Here is a 21,392-nt window from a genome sequence, read left to right as displayed (position 1 = left end):
CCACAATCTAAAACACGAACACATAATTGGCCATATCAAAGCCTCTGAGTCAGAACTTTCGATCATTCGACTCTCAATGGATTACAGGTGTATTCTTATGGGACATGATCCAACTCATTTACATGGGTCATCTCAAAGCACATGTGCACCGGCTCTTCTAAACTCGGATAATGCATTTAGAAGAGTGGCTTCCCATACAAAATAAAAATGCACATGCCATGCAATGGTCTTGTGTCAAGATACGGACTTATGTCTCATAAGTCTTGACCATTCCATATAGTGCGAATACTCAATAAGTACTCGGGCTTCTATTTTTCTCTTTTGGATTCTCTAAGCCCTGGCTGATTTCAGCTAAACATGAGGATAACCTACAAAATCCTGACTAGGAGGTGACTCTCACACCTCCTTGAGAAATTGTGTTCTCAACATGTGAACTCTCGATACCTCATGTGCACTCGGGGTAAAAGAATCCGTGCTTCATTTCGCAAGACGTTAAGATTTCAATCTCTCAATTGCTCCCACTGAATGAGAGACTACTGGAATTTAAGCCTTAATAGGCCATATTTTTAACAAAAATGTATGGATATAAAAGGAAAAATAGATTTCAAATCCTAAAAATAGTATATCTACACATTATCTAGACCATCTATGTAAAGCTGCTTAATTTATACTATATTTAGAGCTTTGAATTTTATAATTAAGGGTCAAAGTAGATTTTTTGGCCATCGTAAGGGTTTCGAGACCAGAGCAACCTTTCGAGGTGGATTTTCTAGGTGCACCTTATTTCTACTGGATAATGTTAACACCTACAAATCACACACTTTAAGTAAGGAAAAAGTTTATATAAAGTTGCAACCTTAAATGTAGAATTACATATGCACCTCAAAAACCTATCCAAAAAGGTTGTTTTAATGTTGAAAAACCCTCTAATCGATCATCTCGACAACAATATGTACGAATATAAAAAAAAAAAAAAATTGACTCTTAAAAATAGTGCGTCTTACAACACATTATTTGTACCGTCTATTTTCAAGATTTTCATATGTTTATAGATCTTCTTGATTTTAACCATTTTTGGAGTTTAAAATTTTATAATTAGATATAAAAATAAATTTTGAGATAATCTTAATAAAATTCTACATCAAAATTATATGTTATGATAAAATTTGGAGATACGCCTTAATTGAATTGTTTAAGGTTTCAACCTTATAGAAACCACAACTTTTAAGTAATGTTTCCCTATAATTTATTGTCCATGTTATACCCTGGATCATGAATAAAAGTGTCATTATAAATATTATTTTTATTTAGACTTCCATTTTTAACTAAAATAAGGATTTCTTGAAGTCTAAATTCATTTATTATAAATAAGATTCTATGTAGAGAATTTAGAATAAAGTTAAATGTTGTTTTGCTTAAAGTATTGGTTTCACCTAAGGTAAACTTGGCTTGTAAGTCTCCCTTCTTCAAACAATTCATTTCTTTACTCATGTGAGAGGAGAGAGAGTTCGAAGGAAAGCACAAGGAAAGAGAGAGAGAGAGAGAGAGAAAGGAGAGGGCTGGAGAGGGAGAGAATGGTTTGAAGGTGAGGAAAGAAAGGAGAGAGAAGAGAGTGGGGAACATTGTCAGGAATGAAGGCAAGTTTAGATGGAGAAGATGGACATAGTTGCAGGCAAGAGGTATGAAAATTGAAGAGAAATTGAATATGGATCTCGTTTGAGGGGCACCCAATGGATCTCAATATGGTTGGGAAACCTAGCTTCCACATAATTGCTGCACTGGCATTTTGCGAAGAGCTTTTTAAGAGAAAATATATCTAAGATCTTCCCCCAATTTACTCTCTCTCTCTCTCTCTCTCAAATAGAGACATGGGGATGGAGATATCGCGCTTCTTGATCTTAAACTCAAGATACACGATCTCTGCAGAAAAAGATCTTATCAATTAAGAAGCCCTTCCACAAATCTGCTACTTTTTTTTTTCTTAATAAATCTCAATTATTATAGAGAGAAAACACAAACAGTAAGGGTTTCAAGACATTTCTTTGCTTATTAATCACAGCGGAAATCAAGATGTATCTGCAATATCTAGACCTCGAAATCCTTCCATAGTATCACACAACATAATCTTCAATGCATGGACTTGACATGCTTCATTGGATAGGTTACCGTGCAGCTTCCTGGTTCGTCTGTGAAGCTTCACGTTCAGCATTACGCTTCACTGTCCTCACATATATTTCATAGCAACAACCTGCCATGAAAAGCAGTTGCAGGTGCCAGTTAAAAAAGTGTCCATACTTCGATTAGAGTAAAAAAAGAAGAAGCCAGCAAGTTTATGCATGAGAAAATGCTCAGCTCTGAAACTAAGTTAAAATCCCGAGCAACAAAACACTGTGCAAGAAAGCAGCTTTGTTGCCCAGTAATAGCCCCAAATAGTTTTACCAGTAAATCAAACAAGAATGCATACATAATACACGATAATGATGAAAACTTCGAGATACAAAATTCCTGACAGCATGCAGCAAGCATGAGATTCAAAGAAGACCAGGATGGTTAAATTCATAACAGCAACCACTACTTAAGACACGTCACCATCACCAGAAATGTACATGAACCTAATATATTAAATGGACCAAATTTGTATTATGAAAGACGAGAAAGTGAGGCACAAACTCAGGATGTCTTGTTGAGAGGGATAACCCAGTGTCCTGAAATAAAATGGGATTTGTTCCTGCCCTCAAGTCTCAAATTTAAGCAAGTTCCCATATTATACCAAGAAGTATTTTGAATTTCCGAGTCATGTACAAGCGACAAAATGAAGGATTGCCCTACATTAATGAAAATATATGTATATGATCATGTCTAACAGTAACATGAGAAATGATAATTAATCTGGTGCAATATAGAGATCCACAGGAATGTTTATTGATTCAATGACAGAGAATTGACCTTGGATACCAGCAATCCTGCAACAGGTTTAATGTATATGGCATGGAATGAGGACAGCTTTGTAAGAATCCTTGACAAGTGATGACAGGTTTAGAAAGTAGCTACATACACATGCATGCACTAATAAATGTGCACATTGTAAGACCCAAGAAAGGCTACTCCAATTTGAGACAATGAGAACAAATCACAAAGATAATGAGAGCAGCCGGATTCAGTCAAACAGTATGAGGCATTCTAAACTTTGTCAGAACACAATCCCCTTGCTTGTCTATAGGAAAGAGGACATGGTGTTAACAACTTTGTCAATATTTGACCAGAGTGACAGCCTATGGAATATTTTAGCCATTGCCCTTTTTACGTGATTTGTAGAATAAGGATCAGATGAGAAAAATTAGGCTAAGGCACACAAGAATATTTCTTAGAACACTTGAAGAGGAAAAGCACTATTCATGTCCATATAAAATCTATCCGAAGGTTGGCAAGAGCCAAAACAGGTTAAATGGAAATGCCACTACGGTGAATGGGCCAAAGGTTTCTTCATACCATTAAAAAGAAAACATAAAAATCATATAGCCTATACCATGGTCCATATACATACTCCAAACAATATCCTTGAGCCTAAAATCAAGCCTTCTCCAACAACGAAACAATCAATGAGTTCAGGACAACCCTAGGTAAGACTCTCTGCATAGCAGTGGAGGGAGGTGGGCCCATGTGTGAAGGAAGAGGCTGGACCCACTGATGAGATTACACCCTCCACTGAACAGAGTTCTACTAGAACGCAACCCAACAAAGCTTCTGGGTGCGGCTTTTCTGTAATAGCTTGAACACCCAGCTGTTCCGGGTTCCTTGCTTCCTCAGATTTTGAAAAACATAACTTTTAATTTGATTATCTATGATGAGTCTAAGAAAACCAACCTAAATCTTTAGTAGCGATGACAAAGGAGAAAAGCCAGTAATAAGTATGCTACAGCCTAGGTCTGACCTTTCACCCCTCCAATCTAGCATCCGCCAACCACGGGCAACAGTTAAATCCATATCTAAAATATTCAACCACTATAGTTCAAAAGTCGCACATGGGTACATATTTCCAAAGTGTTATTAAACTGTTATAAACCAGACATCTTGAAATAGAGAAAAAACTGAGGCAATACTCTTCCCAATGAATTAACCATACGAATAAAATTCGGGGCTAACATTTTGACATGAAAAACATAACACCATGAGAAAAACAAGCACGTGCACAATTCACATCTAGAGACTCAAAGATAGCCTAAACAAGTTTTAGAATGTTGGAATGTGTGTGGCATTGATGTAGAGCGAATTTTGCAGGGAAGAAAATCCAATAATCTATTGATACCTACAAGCCACACTTCAATGGCTCTGCATGGTTAAACCAGAAAAAAGATCTCAAAATCTCTATTCCAAATTATCTACATAAACACCTTTAATAATTACAAACCTTACTTAGAGCCCAAGAAATCTTAACTCTAATTCAAATAGAAGTCTAATTAAAACAAAAATCATAATGACATTTTTACCCTTGATACAACAAATATTTCATAAGCACTCTAACTACTTTTCTAAACAACTCCTAAAATCCAATAATCTATTGATACCTACAAGCCAAGCTTCAATGGCTCTGCATGGTTAAACCAGAAAAAAGATCTCAAAATCCCTATTCAAATTATCTACATAAACACCTTTAATAATTAAAAACCTTACTTAGAGCCCAAGAAATCTTAACTCCAATTCAAATAGAAGTCTAATTAAAACAAAATTCATAATGACATTTTTACCCTTGATAAAACAAATATTCTATAAGCACTCTAACTACTTTTCTAAACAACTCCTAAAATCCTAAATTATAATAACAATAAAAAACAAAAATAAAAACTAGAATCCCTAAAAAAAATTAGAAACCTTGAAAATAAACCCTAAAATTAAAACTGAAATATACATACTTTGAAATTAAACAAAATTTAAATATTAGAATAATTTTGTCTTGCATTAGACTCCACTAGTTGGAGAAAGCTCGTCCTTGAGTTTTAAAGTGGTCTAAGATGAATTTTGCATTAGTCCTACAATCTTCTTCAACCAGAACATTATGCTTCAAATTTTTGGACCTATGGGTTATTGACCCAATCAAAATACAATGATTATATATTGAGACTGTGTATGGGTTATTGACCCAATCAAAATACAATGATATTATGCATTGAGACTGTGGCTTTCAAATCAGTGGACATGCACATAAACTCTTTTGAGAATACTTTGAGGAAAAGGTCACTATCTATAGATATAATCTTCTCAATCACACCAACTAGCTGAAATCGCATCAGTTCAGCAATATAACCTTGCTTAAATTTTCTTGGCTCAGCCCTAGACCAGATCAAGGGAGCATCTTCAAGAGGAGCACCAGATTCAATGGTCAAACCAACAACTTCACCTATTGATTCTCCTTGGGACCCTTGTTTTTTTTCTTCGAAAGACTAGATCAATCACAAAATCTTGTTCATCATCATGGATTGAATCTCCTACAAGTTCTTGTTCTTCATCTACGCATGTGTCAAAGATTGATGGCAAATCCCAATCTAAAACCTGCTGAAAAGCTGCTGAAAACCTGCTGAAAGATTGATGGCAAATCCCAATCTAATTCCCTATTTGCTGGCAAATCCCATGTTTGTCTTCTATCACGTTCCTCTTCACTCGACTCCTCATGCAAAGCACAACGATTACTCGACATCTTCTTGAGCCAAAAGATCATTGTCATGCCCATGATTGATGCCTGCAAATTGTTGTGCAAGCTGTTGAACCTATGATATCCTCAATCTCGTAATTTTTAGAATTACGAGGTAGGCCTATGAGAGCCCCCCTACCATGATCCCTCCTTGCTGTCATAGGTTCACCTAAATCACAAACCTTAGGCAGAAAATCAGCCACCCTAGCTGGAATCAGCAATTTCTAAGCTGAAATTAGTAAACTGTGGGCTGAAATAAAACAATTTCTTGACGGAAATCAGTAAACCGTGGGTTAAATTCAGTGAAACTTAGATTTGGCCAAAGATTTTCACCCTCGTCACTAAAGAATTATATGCTCTGATACCAATTGATGTAAAGATAATTTCAGAAGTAAGAAAATCCAATAATCTTTTGATTGAAAAATTGAAGGAAGCCTACAAGCCAGGCTTGATTTGGTTCTGCCTTGGCTAAACCAGAAACAAGACTTACAACTCAACTCCCTATAGTAGACACCTATTTATAATAAAAGACCTTAGTCAGAATGGCCAATTCTAGTTCCTGCAACTCGGTCATATTCCTCCATTACAAACCCGTTTCACCATTGTATTAATAAAGGGAGCCTGTGACACAATAACAATAAAACCCTACATCCGGCCCATCTCCACTGGATACTTTTAATGATTGGTTGAGTTCTTGTGTACATAACCATAAAAAACCAATCGGCGAAAAAAAAATGATAATCGAAACAATAGAAAAGTTGTATCAAACTAGAGTAAGTTAAACTTCAGAGTGAAAAGGATAATGGGGAGATGTCCAATATGGTATGGTTGGTTATAATTCATTGGGATCATTAAGCTCATCATTGGTAAAATAAAATCAAACAACGACCATGGATGCAATCGCAAACCCATAAAGGAAAGGATAACATTTGGAAACTGCAAGCATAACGTTCAAGGGATCACCCTCCAAAACATGAAATATAACAAATTTGGAACTTCCTGCTCCATATAAAGCATATCTAAGATCATTTCTCCTCATAAATTGCGACTAGTCCCAAGTCCAAAGAGGAAAGAAAAAGCCAGTGAATACAAATTGTTTAGTTAATTTAGAAGGTAAAATTAATGACATATTAATAATAAACTTCAGCTCTCAGTGGAAAATAAAACTTACCAGCAACGACAACGACGGTGAGGACATCTCCAACTCTCTTCAGGCGCCATACAGTCTTCTTATGTGACTTGAACCTCTTCAGAGCAGGATCCTCTTCCAATAGCTATAATATAAACATAAAAAGAACAACGCCCAAGTTAAAATGGACTGGAAAAATTGATCCTTGTACTCATAAATGAATGTTAGCAACTTGATTGGTTTCCAATATCACTGGTATCCAAACATCAACGCTACCCAGCCCATTTGGTTAAGGGTAAACTACAAAATACTGTAGTAACATCTACAGACCTCATGTCAAAGAAATTTGCTTAGTTATGGGGAGAGAATATACTGAAGCTATGTTAGGGAGAACCGGATATAGACAACAAACCACATCACACATAATAATCAAAATCAAGGTCAATAATCTTTGCCATGTACAATTTCCACAACCCTGATGGAAGTATTAGGTGAGTGATATTATACATTAAGGGGTTTCCTCATGGTTTTAAGTAGTCATTCATGAATATTTTCCATATCAAATTTAGAATGGATTTCAATAACTACCATGGAAGCTCTCTCTACATATAGGGGATGGTTAGAGAGGTACAGCACACTACTACTCTCTCTCTCTCTCTCTCTCTCTCTCTCTCTCTCTCTCTCTCTCTCTCTCTCTCTCTCTCACACACACACACACACACACACACACAAAAGCAAAAGTCACCAATTTCAAATGTGGCTTGGATTTAAGGGATGTTCTCTAGACCTTGCAAGAACACCCTGACCCTGATCACTGCACTTCTCATGTTTGCCACATCATTTATTGTCAATTTCTCTTTCTAACCTGCTGTGCACGGCAAATGTTGATACAGTTTTGGAGACAGCTGCTACAACCATTTTGCTCAGCTCTTCAATCAGTGCTTGTGCGCACCTCTTCAGCTTTCTTTGGGTGTTTGGTGCGGTTCTTTAGTGAGCTCATGCCCCTTAATTTTCATGTTATTTATGTCATGAGACCTAGGTAAAACAAGAAAATGTGGAAGCATAGTTGGTTCATTTGCATGTTTAGTTGGGAGGGGAAGGCCATAGTTTAGAGTATGGTAGTGTTGATAATATTCTTGGGAATTTTTGTGCTTGAAAATTCAGGATTAAGCTCAATTTTTGCTCGTCGGCAAAGCTTCCATAGCCTTGGTCATATTCAACAATAGGTATCAGAGAATCTTTAAGCTTATTGATATGGCCGAAGCAAAGAGTGTGTGCGCCAATTTGGTTAAGATTCAGAATCTTGAAGGGTCTAGCTTCTCTGTTTGGAAGGGTAAGCTAGTTTCCTTGTCGCATCCGTGGAAAAGCATCATGTAATTCAAGGAGATACACCACCCAAACCTGATGATGAATCTACTTTTAGAGAGAGAGAGAGAGAGAGAGATAAAGATATACTAAGTGGAAGAATGATAATTTTACTTGTAAAGATGCAATCCATAATTTCTCGAATGATGGGCTTCTTAAATATTTCAACTCTATGAAAATGCTGAGGAAGTGAGGATTTATGGAATGCTATAGAAGAGAGGCACATTTGACGACAATTATATGCCAAAATGTAACTTCTTGAGTGATAGGATTCTTAAATATTTCAACTCTATGAAAATGCTGAGGAAGTGAGGATTTATGGAATGCTATAGAAGAGAGGCACATTGATGACAATTATACGGCAAAATGTAAGTTGTATGAGATATAAAACAAGAACAAATGAGAGAGAATCAATTGATGATTGAGTACTTTGATGCATGAATGTGAAGGTCAATCTATTGGCCAAATATGGTGAACCCGTAAGTAAACAACAATAAATCATGAAAATTATTGGAAGCACCCTAATTCACGGAAGAACTAATAAAAAAAACTATGTAATGGAACTATCCACACCTTGGATGACCCTATAATGATGATGGAAGAAAATGATAGGATTAGGGAGAGAAAAAAAAAGGGGATCACAGCCAAGCCTCTCAGATACAAGCTATGAGAAGAGATATGAAACCCTATAATGATGATATACAAGACAAGAAACAAAAAAAATTCCAATGAAATATATTGAATGCTTTAATCATGATAAGCATGGTCATTTGGCCAAGTCTTGTGGAGCACTTACGAAAGATGTTGAACAAAGTAGAAAGAGAAAGGACGTTAACTTTGTTGTGGAGTCCTTGATCATCACGTCACGAGATAAGTGGTGGTTTGATGCAGGGACATAGTGGACTTCAAGGAGAAGAGTGATGGAGCAAACAAGCTCTACATGCAGAATACTACTAGCACCGACATCCTTGGTGAAGGCATCATCAAGCTCCCACTCCTAACCTATGGCACTCTCACCCTTGCAAATATTTTGTATGCATGATATTTGGAGAAACCTTGTTTGGAATTCTTGTACTGATAAGAGTGGGGATGAAGTGCATGGAAAAATGGGAAAATGATCTTTAAGAAAGACGGGGCACCTTTGTTGGCAAAGCCACTTTGGCTGGCAATATGTACAAGCTGGAAATAAATGAAGTAACCATTCGATTATGTCAGGTGTTTAAATATTTGACATGGAACACTTGGTCACATAGGCTATGTAAAATGAAATAAATTACTGAAAAAAATATCTTCACATACGAAAAAAACGACAATTTTAATTGTGAGAGTTGCATTAAAGGCAATTCACATTAAAAGGCAAAGAATTTCCGAAGGGAAAGAGAGTATAAAATCCATTAGAAATAATTCATAGTGAAATATGTGGAAAGTTACTACCGAAGGGCCATGGTGGGTGGGTATACTTTAGTACTTTAATTGATGACTACTCAAGATATCCTCACACATACTTGTTAACCTATAATCACAAAGCACCAGAAAAGTTTAACAAAAAAAAATCAGAAATAGAAAATCAATTAGAGAGAAATAAACTCTTAAAAGTGATATAGGAGGAGAATACACCTTCTATGAATCCGAAGAACTTTGTAGTAAGAATGGGATTATTAAGCAAACTCCCTTGCCTTATACCCCTGAACAAAATGGCATGGCTTAGAGGAAAAATAAATCCGAACCCAATAGGGTTAATTGTATAATTCAAGAAGCCAATGTAGGGCATCACTTTCGAGGAAGAGCCCCAATGGCAGCCTTCCAAACCAACCAATGTAATGCCCTTTGAACTAGACCTAGATCATATTAAAATAAGGGTCTCCATGACTTATGTTCGTATTCCTCGTATGAAAGAGATAGGCTAGGACCAAAAACAATCAAGTGTATATTTGTAGGATAGTTGGAGAAGTCTAAAAGGTATAAGATTATATGGTGAAGCAAATAAGGATATAATGAAAAGTAGGGAGGCTCATTTCTACAAGAACATAGGAACACATAAGGCTATGCAACCTAAAATTGTAGATGGAGAAAAAGATGATAAGCTCGTACAATAAATGAGATTAGTAGTTCTTCTACGTTTAATCCAACTCTTCAAAATATTGAACCTAGTAGAAGTATTAGGGAAAGTAAATCAGCTAGTTATCAAAATGAACACACCTCATCTAATGGATTACAAAATGTACCTTAAACCGATGGAGAAGAAATCTACTCACCCACACCATGAAGCCTTAAAGAAAGATAAATGGGTCTTTGCAAATTACCTAGAGATAGAAACGAAATTGGTTGTAAATGGGTTCATTCTAAGAAAATAGATGGAGCAAGGAAATTTGCAAAATATAAAGAAAGACAGAAACGAGGAAGTAGTTAAAATTGATGGCTAAAAAATACCAAAAAGAGCGCATTTTCAAATATCTTGGGCCAAGAAATGGAGAGATTGAAGAAGATGTTCCACATAGAATTAGAGCTGGGTGGGCAAAGTGGAGATGTGCAATCATAGTTTTATGTGATCGCCGCATAGTAATGAAGCGGAAGGGGAAGTTCTATAAGACAGTTGTGAGACCAGCTTTGCTTTATGGGTAGAATGTTAGGCGGTCGAGAAACAACATACCCATAGGATGAGTGTAGCTAAGATGAGGATGTAGAGATAGATGAGTGGCAAGACAAGAAAGGATAGAATTCGAAATAAATACATTTGGGAGAACTTAGGTGTGGCTCCAATAAGTGATTAGACAAAAGCAAGTAGACTTAGGTCGGCTGGCCATGTACAGTGCAAACTTAGTACCGCACATGTTAGGAGGTGCGAGTTGGTTTAAGTGGAAGGCTAAAAAAGAGCAAGAGGTAGGCCCAAAAGAACATGGTTGGAAGTAATGAGAAAAGATATGGGGACTTATGGCCTCAATGAAGGTATAATCCTTGATAGAGCAGAATGTTGGACCAGCATTCGTATAGCCGACCCCAAATAGTTGAAAAAAGGCTTTGATAATGGTGATGATGATTGATCACTAAACAAGTGAAAGGATGCTATTGACTGCTAAGAGACCGACTTACCAGTTACATGAAAATCATCCATAAGAATAGCGTCGAAAAGAGCTAATAATTACGATTTTGATGTTTATTAAATGGATGTCAAGATTGAGTTCCCTGGTGAGTTGGAAGACAAAATCCTATATGAACCAAATGAAGGTTTTTCTCAAGAAGGTCAAGAAACCAAAAATAATAAGTAAATTAAATCTTTCTTAGGAATTGGGCCAATCTTCTAGACAACGGTATTTAAATTTCCCAGAAGCTCTTATAGATTATAGTTTAAAATGCCAGTACTGACTATGGTGTGAAAACTCAAGATCGTGGGGGGTGTTCAGTTTTGGTCTTGTATGTAGATAACATAATCTAATCTCGTAATAATAGAAATGCCATTAAACAAAGTAAAGGATGGCCATCATCCAAATTTGCGATGAAAGATATGGGAGAAATAGATTAAAGAAACTAGGTATAGAAGAAAATAACTATTATACTTGACCCAAGAGCAATACACTTTAAAAGTTCTTGAGAAATTTAAAATGGAAGATTTTAAATTGAAAACACTCATAGAGAAACTTTCTGAAGTATCAAAACAAGCATGCCCTAGAACCAATAATGAGAAAGAAAATGCAAATAATATCCATATGCACAAGTGGCAAGATCATTTAATTATTTGATGAATTGTGTTAGACCGATTATAGCTTACGCAATACAGATAGTAAATTGAAATATGACTAATCATGGGATGGACCATTGAAAGTCAAGAAAGTACTTTGGCATCTTAAGAGGGCACATGACAATAGTTCATGCTTAGGCACCAAAGTTTAGTCCTTGAACGCTATAGTGCAAGGAACTTAGGAGGTGAGAGTGATAAGTAGAAGTCCACATCAAGATGGGTGTTTACTTGTTGTGTAGCTTGTGTTTCACGGGATAGCAAGATACAGAAGTACATATTCCACATTGCAATAGAGGCAGAGTATATTGCATCATCCCATGCTTCAAGAGAAGCAATAAATTTGAGACATTACGGGCAAGTTTGGCTCCTTGAAAATACAAGGAGAAATGATTGAGGGTTTGAAGAAGAGAGAGAGGGTATGGGATTTGTAGGAAAGAGAGATGATTGGGGGTGAAGATTTCATTTGCATAGATAAATTTTCCATCTATTTAGTTGGAAGATCAATTCCCCAAAAATGAGGTACAAACGGGGAAGACGGGCAGATTTCTCCCTCAATTTGGGCATTAATTATTGGAAATCATTGGAAATGCCTCATTCCAAGAAGAATATCCTAGAATACAACTTTCATGGAAGTGAGATGCCATTGGCAAAGTTTGCGCATGTGACTACAATGATCTATTGTGATAATCAAGCAGCTATAGCTATCTCAAAGCATTCGATGTACCATTCAAATCAAATATACAATTATAAAGAAGAAATATCACTCAAGAAGAAAATATGTTAGAGGATAAAAAGGTAGAAGCCTCTTACATTCCTAGTTACTTTTATATTAGCAGACTCAATAACAAAAGGAAGTAATAAATTCTATTTGAAAGCAAAATAGTAGCTAAGGTGGATTGCTGAATCATGAATAGTGATTAGACCTTAATGGTATTTTAGCATTATGGGGCATTAGTAGTCTTTGTGGCTTTTGGACCTTTGTGGTTACTATAAGATTATATCCCTTAAAGACCATTTTCTCAAGCAGCCTGTGTGGCTGGCCAAAGAAAAGTCCAGGCCAAAGATTCAGAATCTCAACTTTCAAATTTATTGATGAGGAGTGTCAACTGGCTTGAGCATCTCTTTTTGAGAAACACAAATACTGAAAGCCAGTTACTGAACTAGGCCACAGTACATCCCCTAGCACAAATAGTTTTCCAATTGCACAAATTTTTCATAGAGTTGTCATCACTAGGGGCATGAAGTCCACCTTCATCATGTTGATCCCTAATCACAAAGATAGAATGAAAAGAAGAGCTAAAAATTTTTACGCCAATAAGCCCAATCAGGAGCTCATATAAAATATTCTCCAACATCTTCACATCCCCCCACCAAGTTTTGAGCTAGGTCATTCCACCCCCCACCAAGGAGTACTGGTCCAAGATTGCCAAATACTTGATAGAGCTTTGATAGCCGACAAGTGTAATGAGGCCAGGCACCACTCAAACCTTCCCGGCATTATCCTTGAGCAAGATATGAGGAAAGCACACAAAGATTTCAATTGGGAGACTCTTCATCAAGTTATGGGTTTGATGGGTTTTGGTAACCGTGGATTGCAGGACGTATTTCCTTCCCACACTATTCCATACTCATTAATGGAAGCCGTCAGGGCTTTTTTCCCGCTTCATTAAGCCTCCACCAAGGGGATGCTCTCTCCCCTTTCCTTTTTGCTATAAGAGCAAAAATCTTTTGAAAGTCCTCTCCAACTCATATACCCACAGACTTCAAGGATTCTCCAGGTCTCGAAGGTGACCTCCCATCTCTCACCTCTGATATGCAGCACCACTTTTGTCTTCTGCGATGCCAATGGTCAACAAGTAGACAGCCTACGGTTGTTTCTCAGGTCTTTCCAATTCTCCACAGGCCTTAAAATCAACAAGATCAAGACTAAAACTATTGGGTTTAGGCATCACCCTTAAGAGAAGCCCAAGATTTAGCCAAAACAATAGGTAGTGCCACAGAAGCACTGCCCAACAGAAATTTGCATCTTCTGTTGCGCCGAGAGGAACTAAGGAAACTCCAATAGGACAATTGTGCCTAGAGGAACTAGGGAAACCCCAGTGGGGCAATGTAATAGAGCATTTTGACAGTAGATTGGCCAGACCATGGCTGGCCCGAGTAGGCCCCATTTTTTAGGAATAGACTCTAGCCCGAGCCAACTTTGTTTTTTGAGTTAATTCCAAGACCAGCTGATTTTATTTACTGAGACTCGAGCCTAGCCTGGCCAAAATGCCCCTCTCAACTGATTGACCCATAAAGAAAACGTGCTTTATTTTATTATTCCTCTCCACCTCTTCTATCTCTTGATCCTTGGGTGTAGGGCTAATTTTTCCCTTTAAGCAGAGAGAGAGAGAGAGAGGTTTCCTATCATGTTCGTTAATAACCCAGAAGTTGCTCTCCTAGCCCTAAAATAAATCAACAAATAAAGAAAAAATTGAGCCTTCTCAAATGCTCATCTCCCTAAACCTAGAAAAAAATCAACAAACGAATAAATTTTTTTGAGAAAAATGGCAAACAAAGAAGTTCAAAAAAGTGAGAAGGGAAAAAAAATCAATCTTCTTCTGCTTTTTATTAAAAGAAAACACTTCCACTGCTCCTTGAGAGTATATTGTGGAACCAATTTAACAGCCTCTCTATCTTTGTGTTCCCGATTTTTTTCTTCTTTGTCTCCTCATTACTCTCACTCTCATCTAATGAAACCTCACACACTTGCCAGCTGAGCTTCTCATCTGCTTTATCTATTTCCATCTCAAAACACATCTTCACTTTTGACACAGTTCCCATCACAAATGCATATTTCTTAAAACACGAACCTCCACCTATGACAAAAGACAGAAGAAGTCCTAAAGGTCCTTCATTTAGGGCTGTGCGAAATCAACTTACAATGAGAAGAGAAACCACTATTGTGCCAAAGAGCCTATCTTTCTCTCTCTTAACTTGCAGATATAAATACACTCAATCAAGCATAGTAATAGCTCTCTCTACCCCAAATTAAAGGGTTCACTTAAAGAGTAGAGCAGGAGGAGAGAGAGAGCTAGAGAGAAAAAAACGAAAGGGAATTGTTTGATGACTTTGATAGACTAATTGTTTGGGGTAGAGGGAGAGAGAGATGGGGGGGTTTTTGAGATCGTCATGATGAGGTGGGCTGTTGGGGCTGTATAGAGAAAGACATGGGGTGTGTAGAGAGAGAAAGAAAGAGGGTTTTGCGATGAGGGAAGAGAAGTGGCACATTAAACCAGCATCAATCTATCACGAGAAAGGAGACATGGTAAGAGACTATCAAAGATGGAGTAGGTTTTACATTATATTATATTTTATTATTTAGCAAATATTATCTAAATTATAAGTGATATGAATTTTTATATACAATACATAGAGGGCTAGGTTTGTATAAGATGCCCACCTTATACTATACAAGAAAGATGCATCTCTAAATTGTGTAAGAAGATGTAGTTTTGGTGTCGAAAACCTTACGATAGTTTGAAAATCCATGTTCAACTCTAATTATGAAACTTAAAATTCCAAAAACAATGAATATCAAGTAGATCAACTTAAAATTTCAAAAATGGTGCATATCAAGTAGATCTATAATCACTTGAAAATCTTGAAAATAGACAATCCCGATAACTTATTGCAAGATAAACTACTTTTAGGACTCAAAATTCCTTTTTACTTTATACCCCAATATTTTGAGGTTTAAATGATCAATTGGAATGTTTTACAACTTCGAAACACTCTTTTCTACTGGATTTTTGAGGTGCACCTTACTTCTATAGTATAAGGTTGCAACCTTATATAAGCTTTTTCCTTATATGTAATATACAAAAGTATATTATTTATATTTATATAATATATAAAAATTTTATGATAAAGTACCTCGATATTTAATTTGGGGGGTGTTGGAAAAGAAAGGAGTCTTCAAATGCTATATTGACTTGGTGAGATATATGTACAAGGGAGTGCTAACTAGTGTGCGAACAACTAATAGAGAGATGAGTGAGTTTTCAGTAACAATAGGTCAACATCAAGGGTAAGTGTTGAGCCCATATCTCTTTGTCTTAGTTAGGGATGACCTAACCAGGCACCTACAAGATGAAGTACCATGGTGTATGTTGTTCGTGGACGACATAGTTTTGATCGATGAGACCCGAAGCGGCGTCAACACAAAGTGAGAATTTTGAAGGGATGTTTTAAAATCAAAAGGTTTTAAAACTAACCGGACCAAGACAAAGTACATGGAATGCAAGTTTAGTAATAATAAGAGTAGAGACGAGGAAATAGTTAAGATTGATGCCAAGAAATACCAAAAAAGAACGCATTTTCGATATCTTAGGTCAATAATCAATGAAAATAGAGAGATTGAGGAAGATCTCACACATAGAATTAGAGCGGGGTGAGCGAAGTGGAGATGTATAACCGAAGTTTTATGTGCTCACCGCATACCACTAAAGCTGAAGGAGAAGTTCTATAGGACAATTGTGAGACCAGCTTTGTTTTATGCAACGGAATGTTGGGCGGTCAAGAAACAACATACCCATAAGATAAGTGTAGATAAGATGCGGATGTTGACATGAATGAGCGGTAAGATAAGAACGGATAGAATTCAAAATAAATACCTTCAAGAAAATTTAGGTGTAGCTTCAATATGTAATAAGATAAGAGAAACTAGACTTAGATGGGCCCGCCATGTGCAGCATAGACCCCGTACAGCTCCTATTAGGAGGTGCAATTTGGTTCAACTAGAAGGCCAAAAAGGGCAAAGGATAGGCCCAAACATGCATAGTTAGAAATAGTGAAAAAACATATGGGGACTTATAGCCTCACTGAGGGTATGGCTCTAGATAGAGCAGAATTGCGAACCAAGATTCATGTAGCCAACCCCAAATGGGAAAAGACTTTGATGATGATTTATATAAGATATCACAAAGATGTACTTTAAATATAAATATGAATAATCAGGCCTGGCTATGGTTGGCTGAAAAATTATTCAATTCGCCCCGGCCTATTGGCCGCCCTACATTGACTTGCAAGTTTCCATTGTTTGGTGGCAGGATCATTATGGACAAGTCCACCCTTTCCAATATCCAAGTGTTCCAGATGTCTTTATTTAGGATGTTAGCTGTCATAGCCAACTTGGAATGCATCATTAGGGACTTCCTCTAGCTCAAGGCTAGAGGAGCACCTTAATTCCATCTGGTAAGATGGCACATAGTCTGCAAACCTAAAAGAGCCAAGGGTTAGGCATTAGAAACCTTAATGACTGCAATACACACTCCTTGGAAGGTGGTGGTGGCACTTGGAGGCCTAAAAAAGCCACGCTCCCCAAGTTTTGGAAGGATATTGGCTTTGTGACTACTTGCTGAATAATGCCTTCCCAAGCTCGTTCCTTTAAGTCCCAGATCAGAACTTGGCCATCTCTTACTATCAAGTGATTGGGGATCAAACAATGTGGAACCCACTTTTCCGGAGGGACCTCCATGATTGCAAGACATCCAATGTAATTGCTTTGCCATAAAACCTCAGTAAAACAATCTTATTCCTCCCCAGGAAAGGGACAAAAATGGTGAGGATCCCTCTTACCTTCGAGTAGGTTCTCGGTATCCTCTTTTTATAATGCCCTCAACCCCAATCAAGTACAGGCCACTCACAGCCATGAGGGCCTGGTTCACTCCAGCCCCGCCTAGATTTTAGGCTTTCAACTAGTTAGTCATAGCCCAAAAGGCACTCACACTCACCCAAATAAAAAAAAGAGGCATGCCATTACCAAACTAGTGTGCCATGTGCAAAAACAAGGAGACCATCAATCACCTTTTTGATATAGTCTTTCATACTCGATCTATTTGGTAGGGAATCAGTGACCCCAAGTACAATCTTTTATCCTCTTCTTCGTATCCTCACACCCCCCTCCACTCTGACCTATTACTGTGGCAAGCTCCGGTTCCAGCTTCTCTCTAGCAAAACTGGCTAGAATGCAATAGACAAGTCTTTGAGGGAAAAATGACCCCCATCAATTCACCCAAAGACAGAATCAAATCGATTGTCACCTTCTGAACTCAGCAATAGAAAGAATCAAAGTTTATACATAGGATGATTTTGGCCAGCAATGGAAAAATATTATATAGCCAATCGGGACCGCATCAAGCTGTATTGCCACATCAAACCCTACTGCATCCTGCATTTTAGAACACTAGCCAAGACCAATGAAAATTTCTAAGAACCACAATGGGTCCTACCTGATCCAGGGGTTACCAAATTAATCTTCCCTCAATAACAATGAACCAGCACACATTGGGGGCATCTTCAGAAATAATTCAGCTGAAACATTGATTCAGGGCTCATAGGCTTGGTGGATGCCACTCCTACTTAAGCTCAGGTTCTGCTGTTTGGCCTATAACTTTTCAACAAGAGATGGAACATGCCAGTGTTGAATGAAGAGGACGATGACAATATTAAAAACTGAGCATATAAGACCTCCCCCTGCCTTGAAGATTGGAACCAATCTTGAACCAGATTTCTGATATTTACCAATCAACTCAAGTATCTTTCAGATACTCGTGGTGAGAGGTAAATGCTTCCACAGAATACTTTGCAAAGATGACACAGGAACCCCTCTTAAGAGGCATCTTTTTATTCAAGTACGTATATATCAGATATAGAGGTATATTTACACAGCTTTTGCTTTCCCAGTATTCCAGGGTAATGTGAAACCTTTAACTTGGTATAGAAAAACTCTTATTGGCCTAGAAGGGAAACAGAAAACACGACCATCTTCAAAGAATGAAAAGATGGGATTAGTCAAGGCTCTAACTGCAACAATTGCTGTCCTTGTTTATGTGAATCCAAACTCATAAGTAACTCATTCCTTCACTCAGTTGTGCTGATAGACTTCAGGACACCAGGATTTGACTATTGAATGCTTAGATCTTTGAAAATGGAGTCAAGTGCACCATAAAGACTGCTGAATTCCTAGTTCGCTAACAACAGATGGTGGTCTCCATGATTACAATTGCTCCCAATATATATCAAATATTAGCAAACACACATAACGTATTGAGGTAACTGCCAACAAATTTTCAAAAAAATTTACTCATATTTTCCATTAATCCAACTGAATACAGTGATAGTTCCCTCTACACAAACTGGTAGCCCAAACATGCAAATAGATATGCCATTTGGCTTCTTTTATCTAGGGCTGACTAGAAAACCCAAATGCTGCTTTCAGTTTCCTTATTTTATCAAGAAATGCTATTATCAGTACTCGAGCTACCAAATAGATCCGCAAGAAACCAAGGGTACAAGCAACTCTTTAATTCTACAACCCAGAGCCTCAGACCCAGGAACTCAGCAAAAGCAAAGGAATGCTAACTTGGCCTGGAAATATGGCAGTTGGCAGAACGTTACAATTTGCTTCTTTATCCTTCTCATAGGAATAAGTTACCCTATACTACCACATCAAAAGCACCAAGGAACTCTCCAAAGTTATAATCCATGACCCTTTGGTTGTAGAGAGGAATAAAGACTATCTCATGAGGGAACCCCGCACAAAAATTTTCCCTAAAAGGATAGCAAATGAATCTAGCACCTCAAAACACCAAACTGCAATCTCCTAATGATTACCCCCACAGCAAAGATTGAAAGAACAATTTTCGAACCATATGGGCCCTAATCATCCTTCTCACAATAAAAAACAAACTAGATCCATTTCTACCCTCAGAACACCAGTTAGCCCATGAAACTAGATTATGCATGCTACCACTGCCCATGAGTTGCATGTCTCATACAAGAAATGAGTCATATTTGAAGCCATACTCAAGGAATGGCATCAGAATCCTAGTGTACGATAACGCAGAAAGATCAGATTTCTAGTTACATAATTTGGATTTGCACCAGTGCAGAATGAATCAACCATCTATCATCAAGCTGAATGGATTATAGAGGTAGCTACGAGATCATAGTGCAAAACCAGTGCAATTAAACCTAATGATAACACAGTTTATCGACTTGAACGCATTTTGGAACAGGTAACCAACCCATCAATAAGCCCCCACTCTTATTTCAATCTGCGGAGAGAAAGGCCTTCACAAAATTAGATTAAAGGAACCCAAATTCAACAGAAATAATCATCTTCTCAGCTTCAATAGCAATCAAGATATGCAACCTCCATTTTTTTTTTCTTTTAATCCTTCTATAGAAATATAAATCAGAACTCTAGTTTCCTTCTAATGTTGCTCCCAAGATTTTCCTTTTAACTTTATAAATGCCATCTATTTCATTATGCTTTACAGAAGAAACACAAACCCAAAAATCTACGCATCAATAGAAGGCATTTCTCAGGCAAAGTCAATCCATTCCAAAAGAAAATACAAATGAAAGAGAAAAAACCACGATAGATTAACAATCAAATAAAGCAATGGAAAACCCAAAAAACAAATGAGCAGAGAGAGAGGGATGGGCGCTTGCGGCTCACCACTTTCTCACGAGGCCCTGGTTCAATATGGAAGCCACGTGTAACGCCAGACGGATCCCTTATTCCCTGAGGAAAAAAAAAACACAAAATCGTAATGAAGAGACAGAGAGAGAGAAGCCAAATGCGTAAGAGTGAAGGGAGGAGAAAACTGAGAACCCAAAAGTGAATGAGAGAGAACAATCGCTCAGCGACTTTTGCGGTTCTCGTGTCTACATATTTTTAGAGAGAGAAAAAACCTGGGGATTGAAGGAGGAGAGGATTCTGCTCGTGAATTGGGACATGGCCATCATTTTGATTAAAGACGAGATGGAAGGAGATGAAAATCGGAGTTATGTTTCAAGAGAGAAAGAGTCCCGCTGCAAACACAAATCATACAAGCACTCTACTGGAAGTTTGCAGCTGAGAGAGAGGTGCGATTGCAGCTCAAATCAAAATAAAAATAAAGCAAAATAAAGGAAGAGCGTGAATAGCTGCCTCCTCGGATCAGACTGTGCATTTAATCCATCGGCCGAAAGAGTTCGTGCTCCACAGCGATTATTGACTTTGAATTTAAGATCCACCTTTAGAATAGACTGTGCGGACTGCGGAGTATTTCAGAAAAAGAAAGTAAAGACCCAAACAATAGATGGTATTTGCTCATAAGGACAAGCTTTCTGTACCTTTCCTAACCTATGAAACTTGTATTCCCCCTATGGCCCCAATCACAATCTCACATCGTTATATTATTTTATTTTTAATACAAAATATTTTGATACTAAATTTTGGGCCTCTACTTCTCTCTTAGACTTACACCTATAAAAGAAATACAAAAATAATTTTCTCAATAAAGAATGATCTTAAAAGTTTTAAAGGTATTTTGATTATTTTATTTTATCAAAATATTTTTTTTATATTTTTTAAAGTGTGTCCTACTGAGATGAAGACACGTACCAATTTTTATATTCATATAATTTGTAAAAAAAATTAAAAA

General features: G+C 37.3%; 1 protein-coding gene and 1 long non-coding RNA gene across 2 annotated transcripts; both read right to left on the bottom strand.

Moving 5' to 3' along the window:
- Positions 1-1,760: 1,760 nt before the first annotated feature.
- Positions 1,761-20,851, bottom strand: LOC18427623 (succinate dehydrogenase subunit 7A, mitochondrial). The gene is made up of 4 exons (XM_006836672.4): positions 20,659-20,851; positions 20,423-20,488; positions 6,858-6,960; positions 1,761-2,248 (listed from the first exon to the last, which is right to left on the bottom strand). The coding sequence occupies exons 1-4, from the start codon at positions 20,710-20,712 to the stop codon at positions 2,163-2,165; spliced, it is 309 nt and encodes a 102-aa protein (XP_006836735.2). The 5' UTR covers positions 20,713-20,851; the 3' UTR covers positions 1,761-2,162.
- On the bottom strand, positions 8,973-9,866 carry LOC148780192 (uncharacterized). The gene is made up of 3 exons (XR_016042923.1): positions 9,798-9,866; positions 9,615-9,693; positions 8,973-9,359 (listed from the first exon to the last, which is right to left on the bottom strand). It is a non-coding gene; the product is annotated as an uncharacterized LOC148780192 (long non-coding RNA).
- Positions 20,852-21,392: the final 541 nt, after the last annotated feature.

This window comes from Amborella trichopoda, chromosome 10 (genome assembly GCF_054954075.1).
Source record: "Amborella trichopoda isolate Santa Cruz 75 chromosome 10, AtrichopodaSantaCruz75HAP2 v2.0, whole genome shotgun sequence".
Taxonomy (NCBI): Eukaryota; Viridiplantae; Streptophyta; class Magnoliopsida; order Amborellales; family Amborellaceae; genus Amborella; species Amborella trichopoda.
This window is presented reverse-complemented; position numbering and strand designations above follow the sequence as displayed.

Coding starts and splice junctions, on each gene's coding strand:
- LOC18427623 (XM_006836672.4), bottom strand. CDS start 20,712: ATGATGGCCATGTCCCAATTCACGAGCAGAATCCTCTCCTCCTTCAAT. Junction 6,961..20,422: donor CAGGGCCTCGTGAGAAAGTG/GTGAGCCGCAAG, acceptor TTTATATTATAG/CTATTGGAAGAGGATCCTGC. Junction 2,249..6,857: donor CACCGTCGTTGTCGTTGCTG/GTAAGTTTTATT, acceptor TTTTCATGGCAG/GTTGTTGCTATGAAATATAT.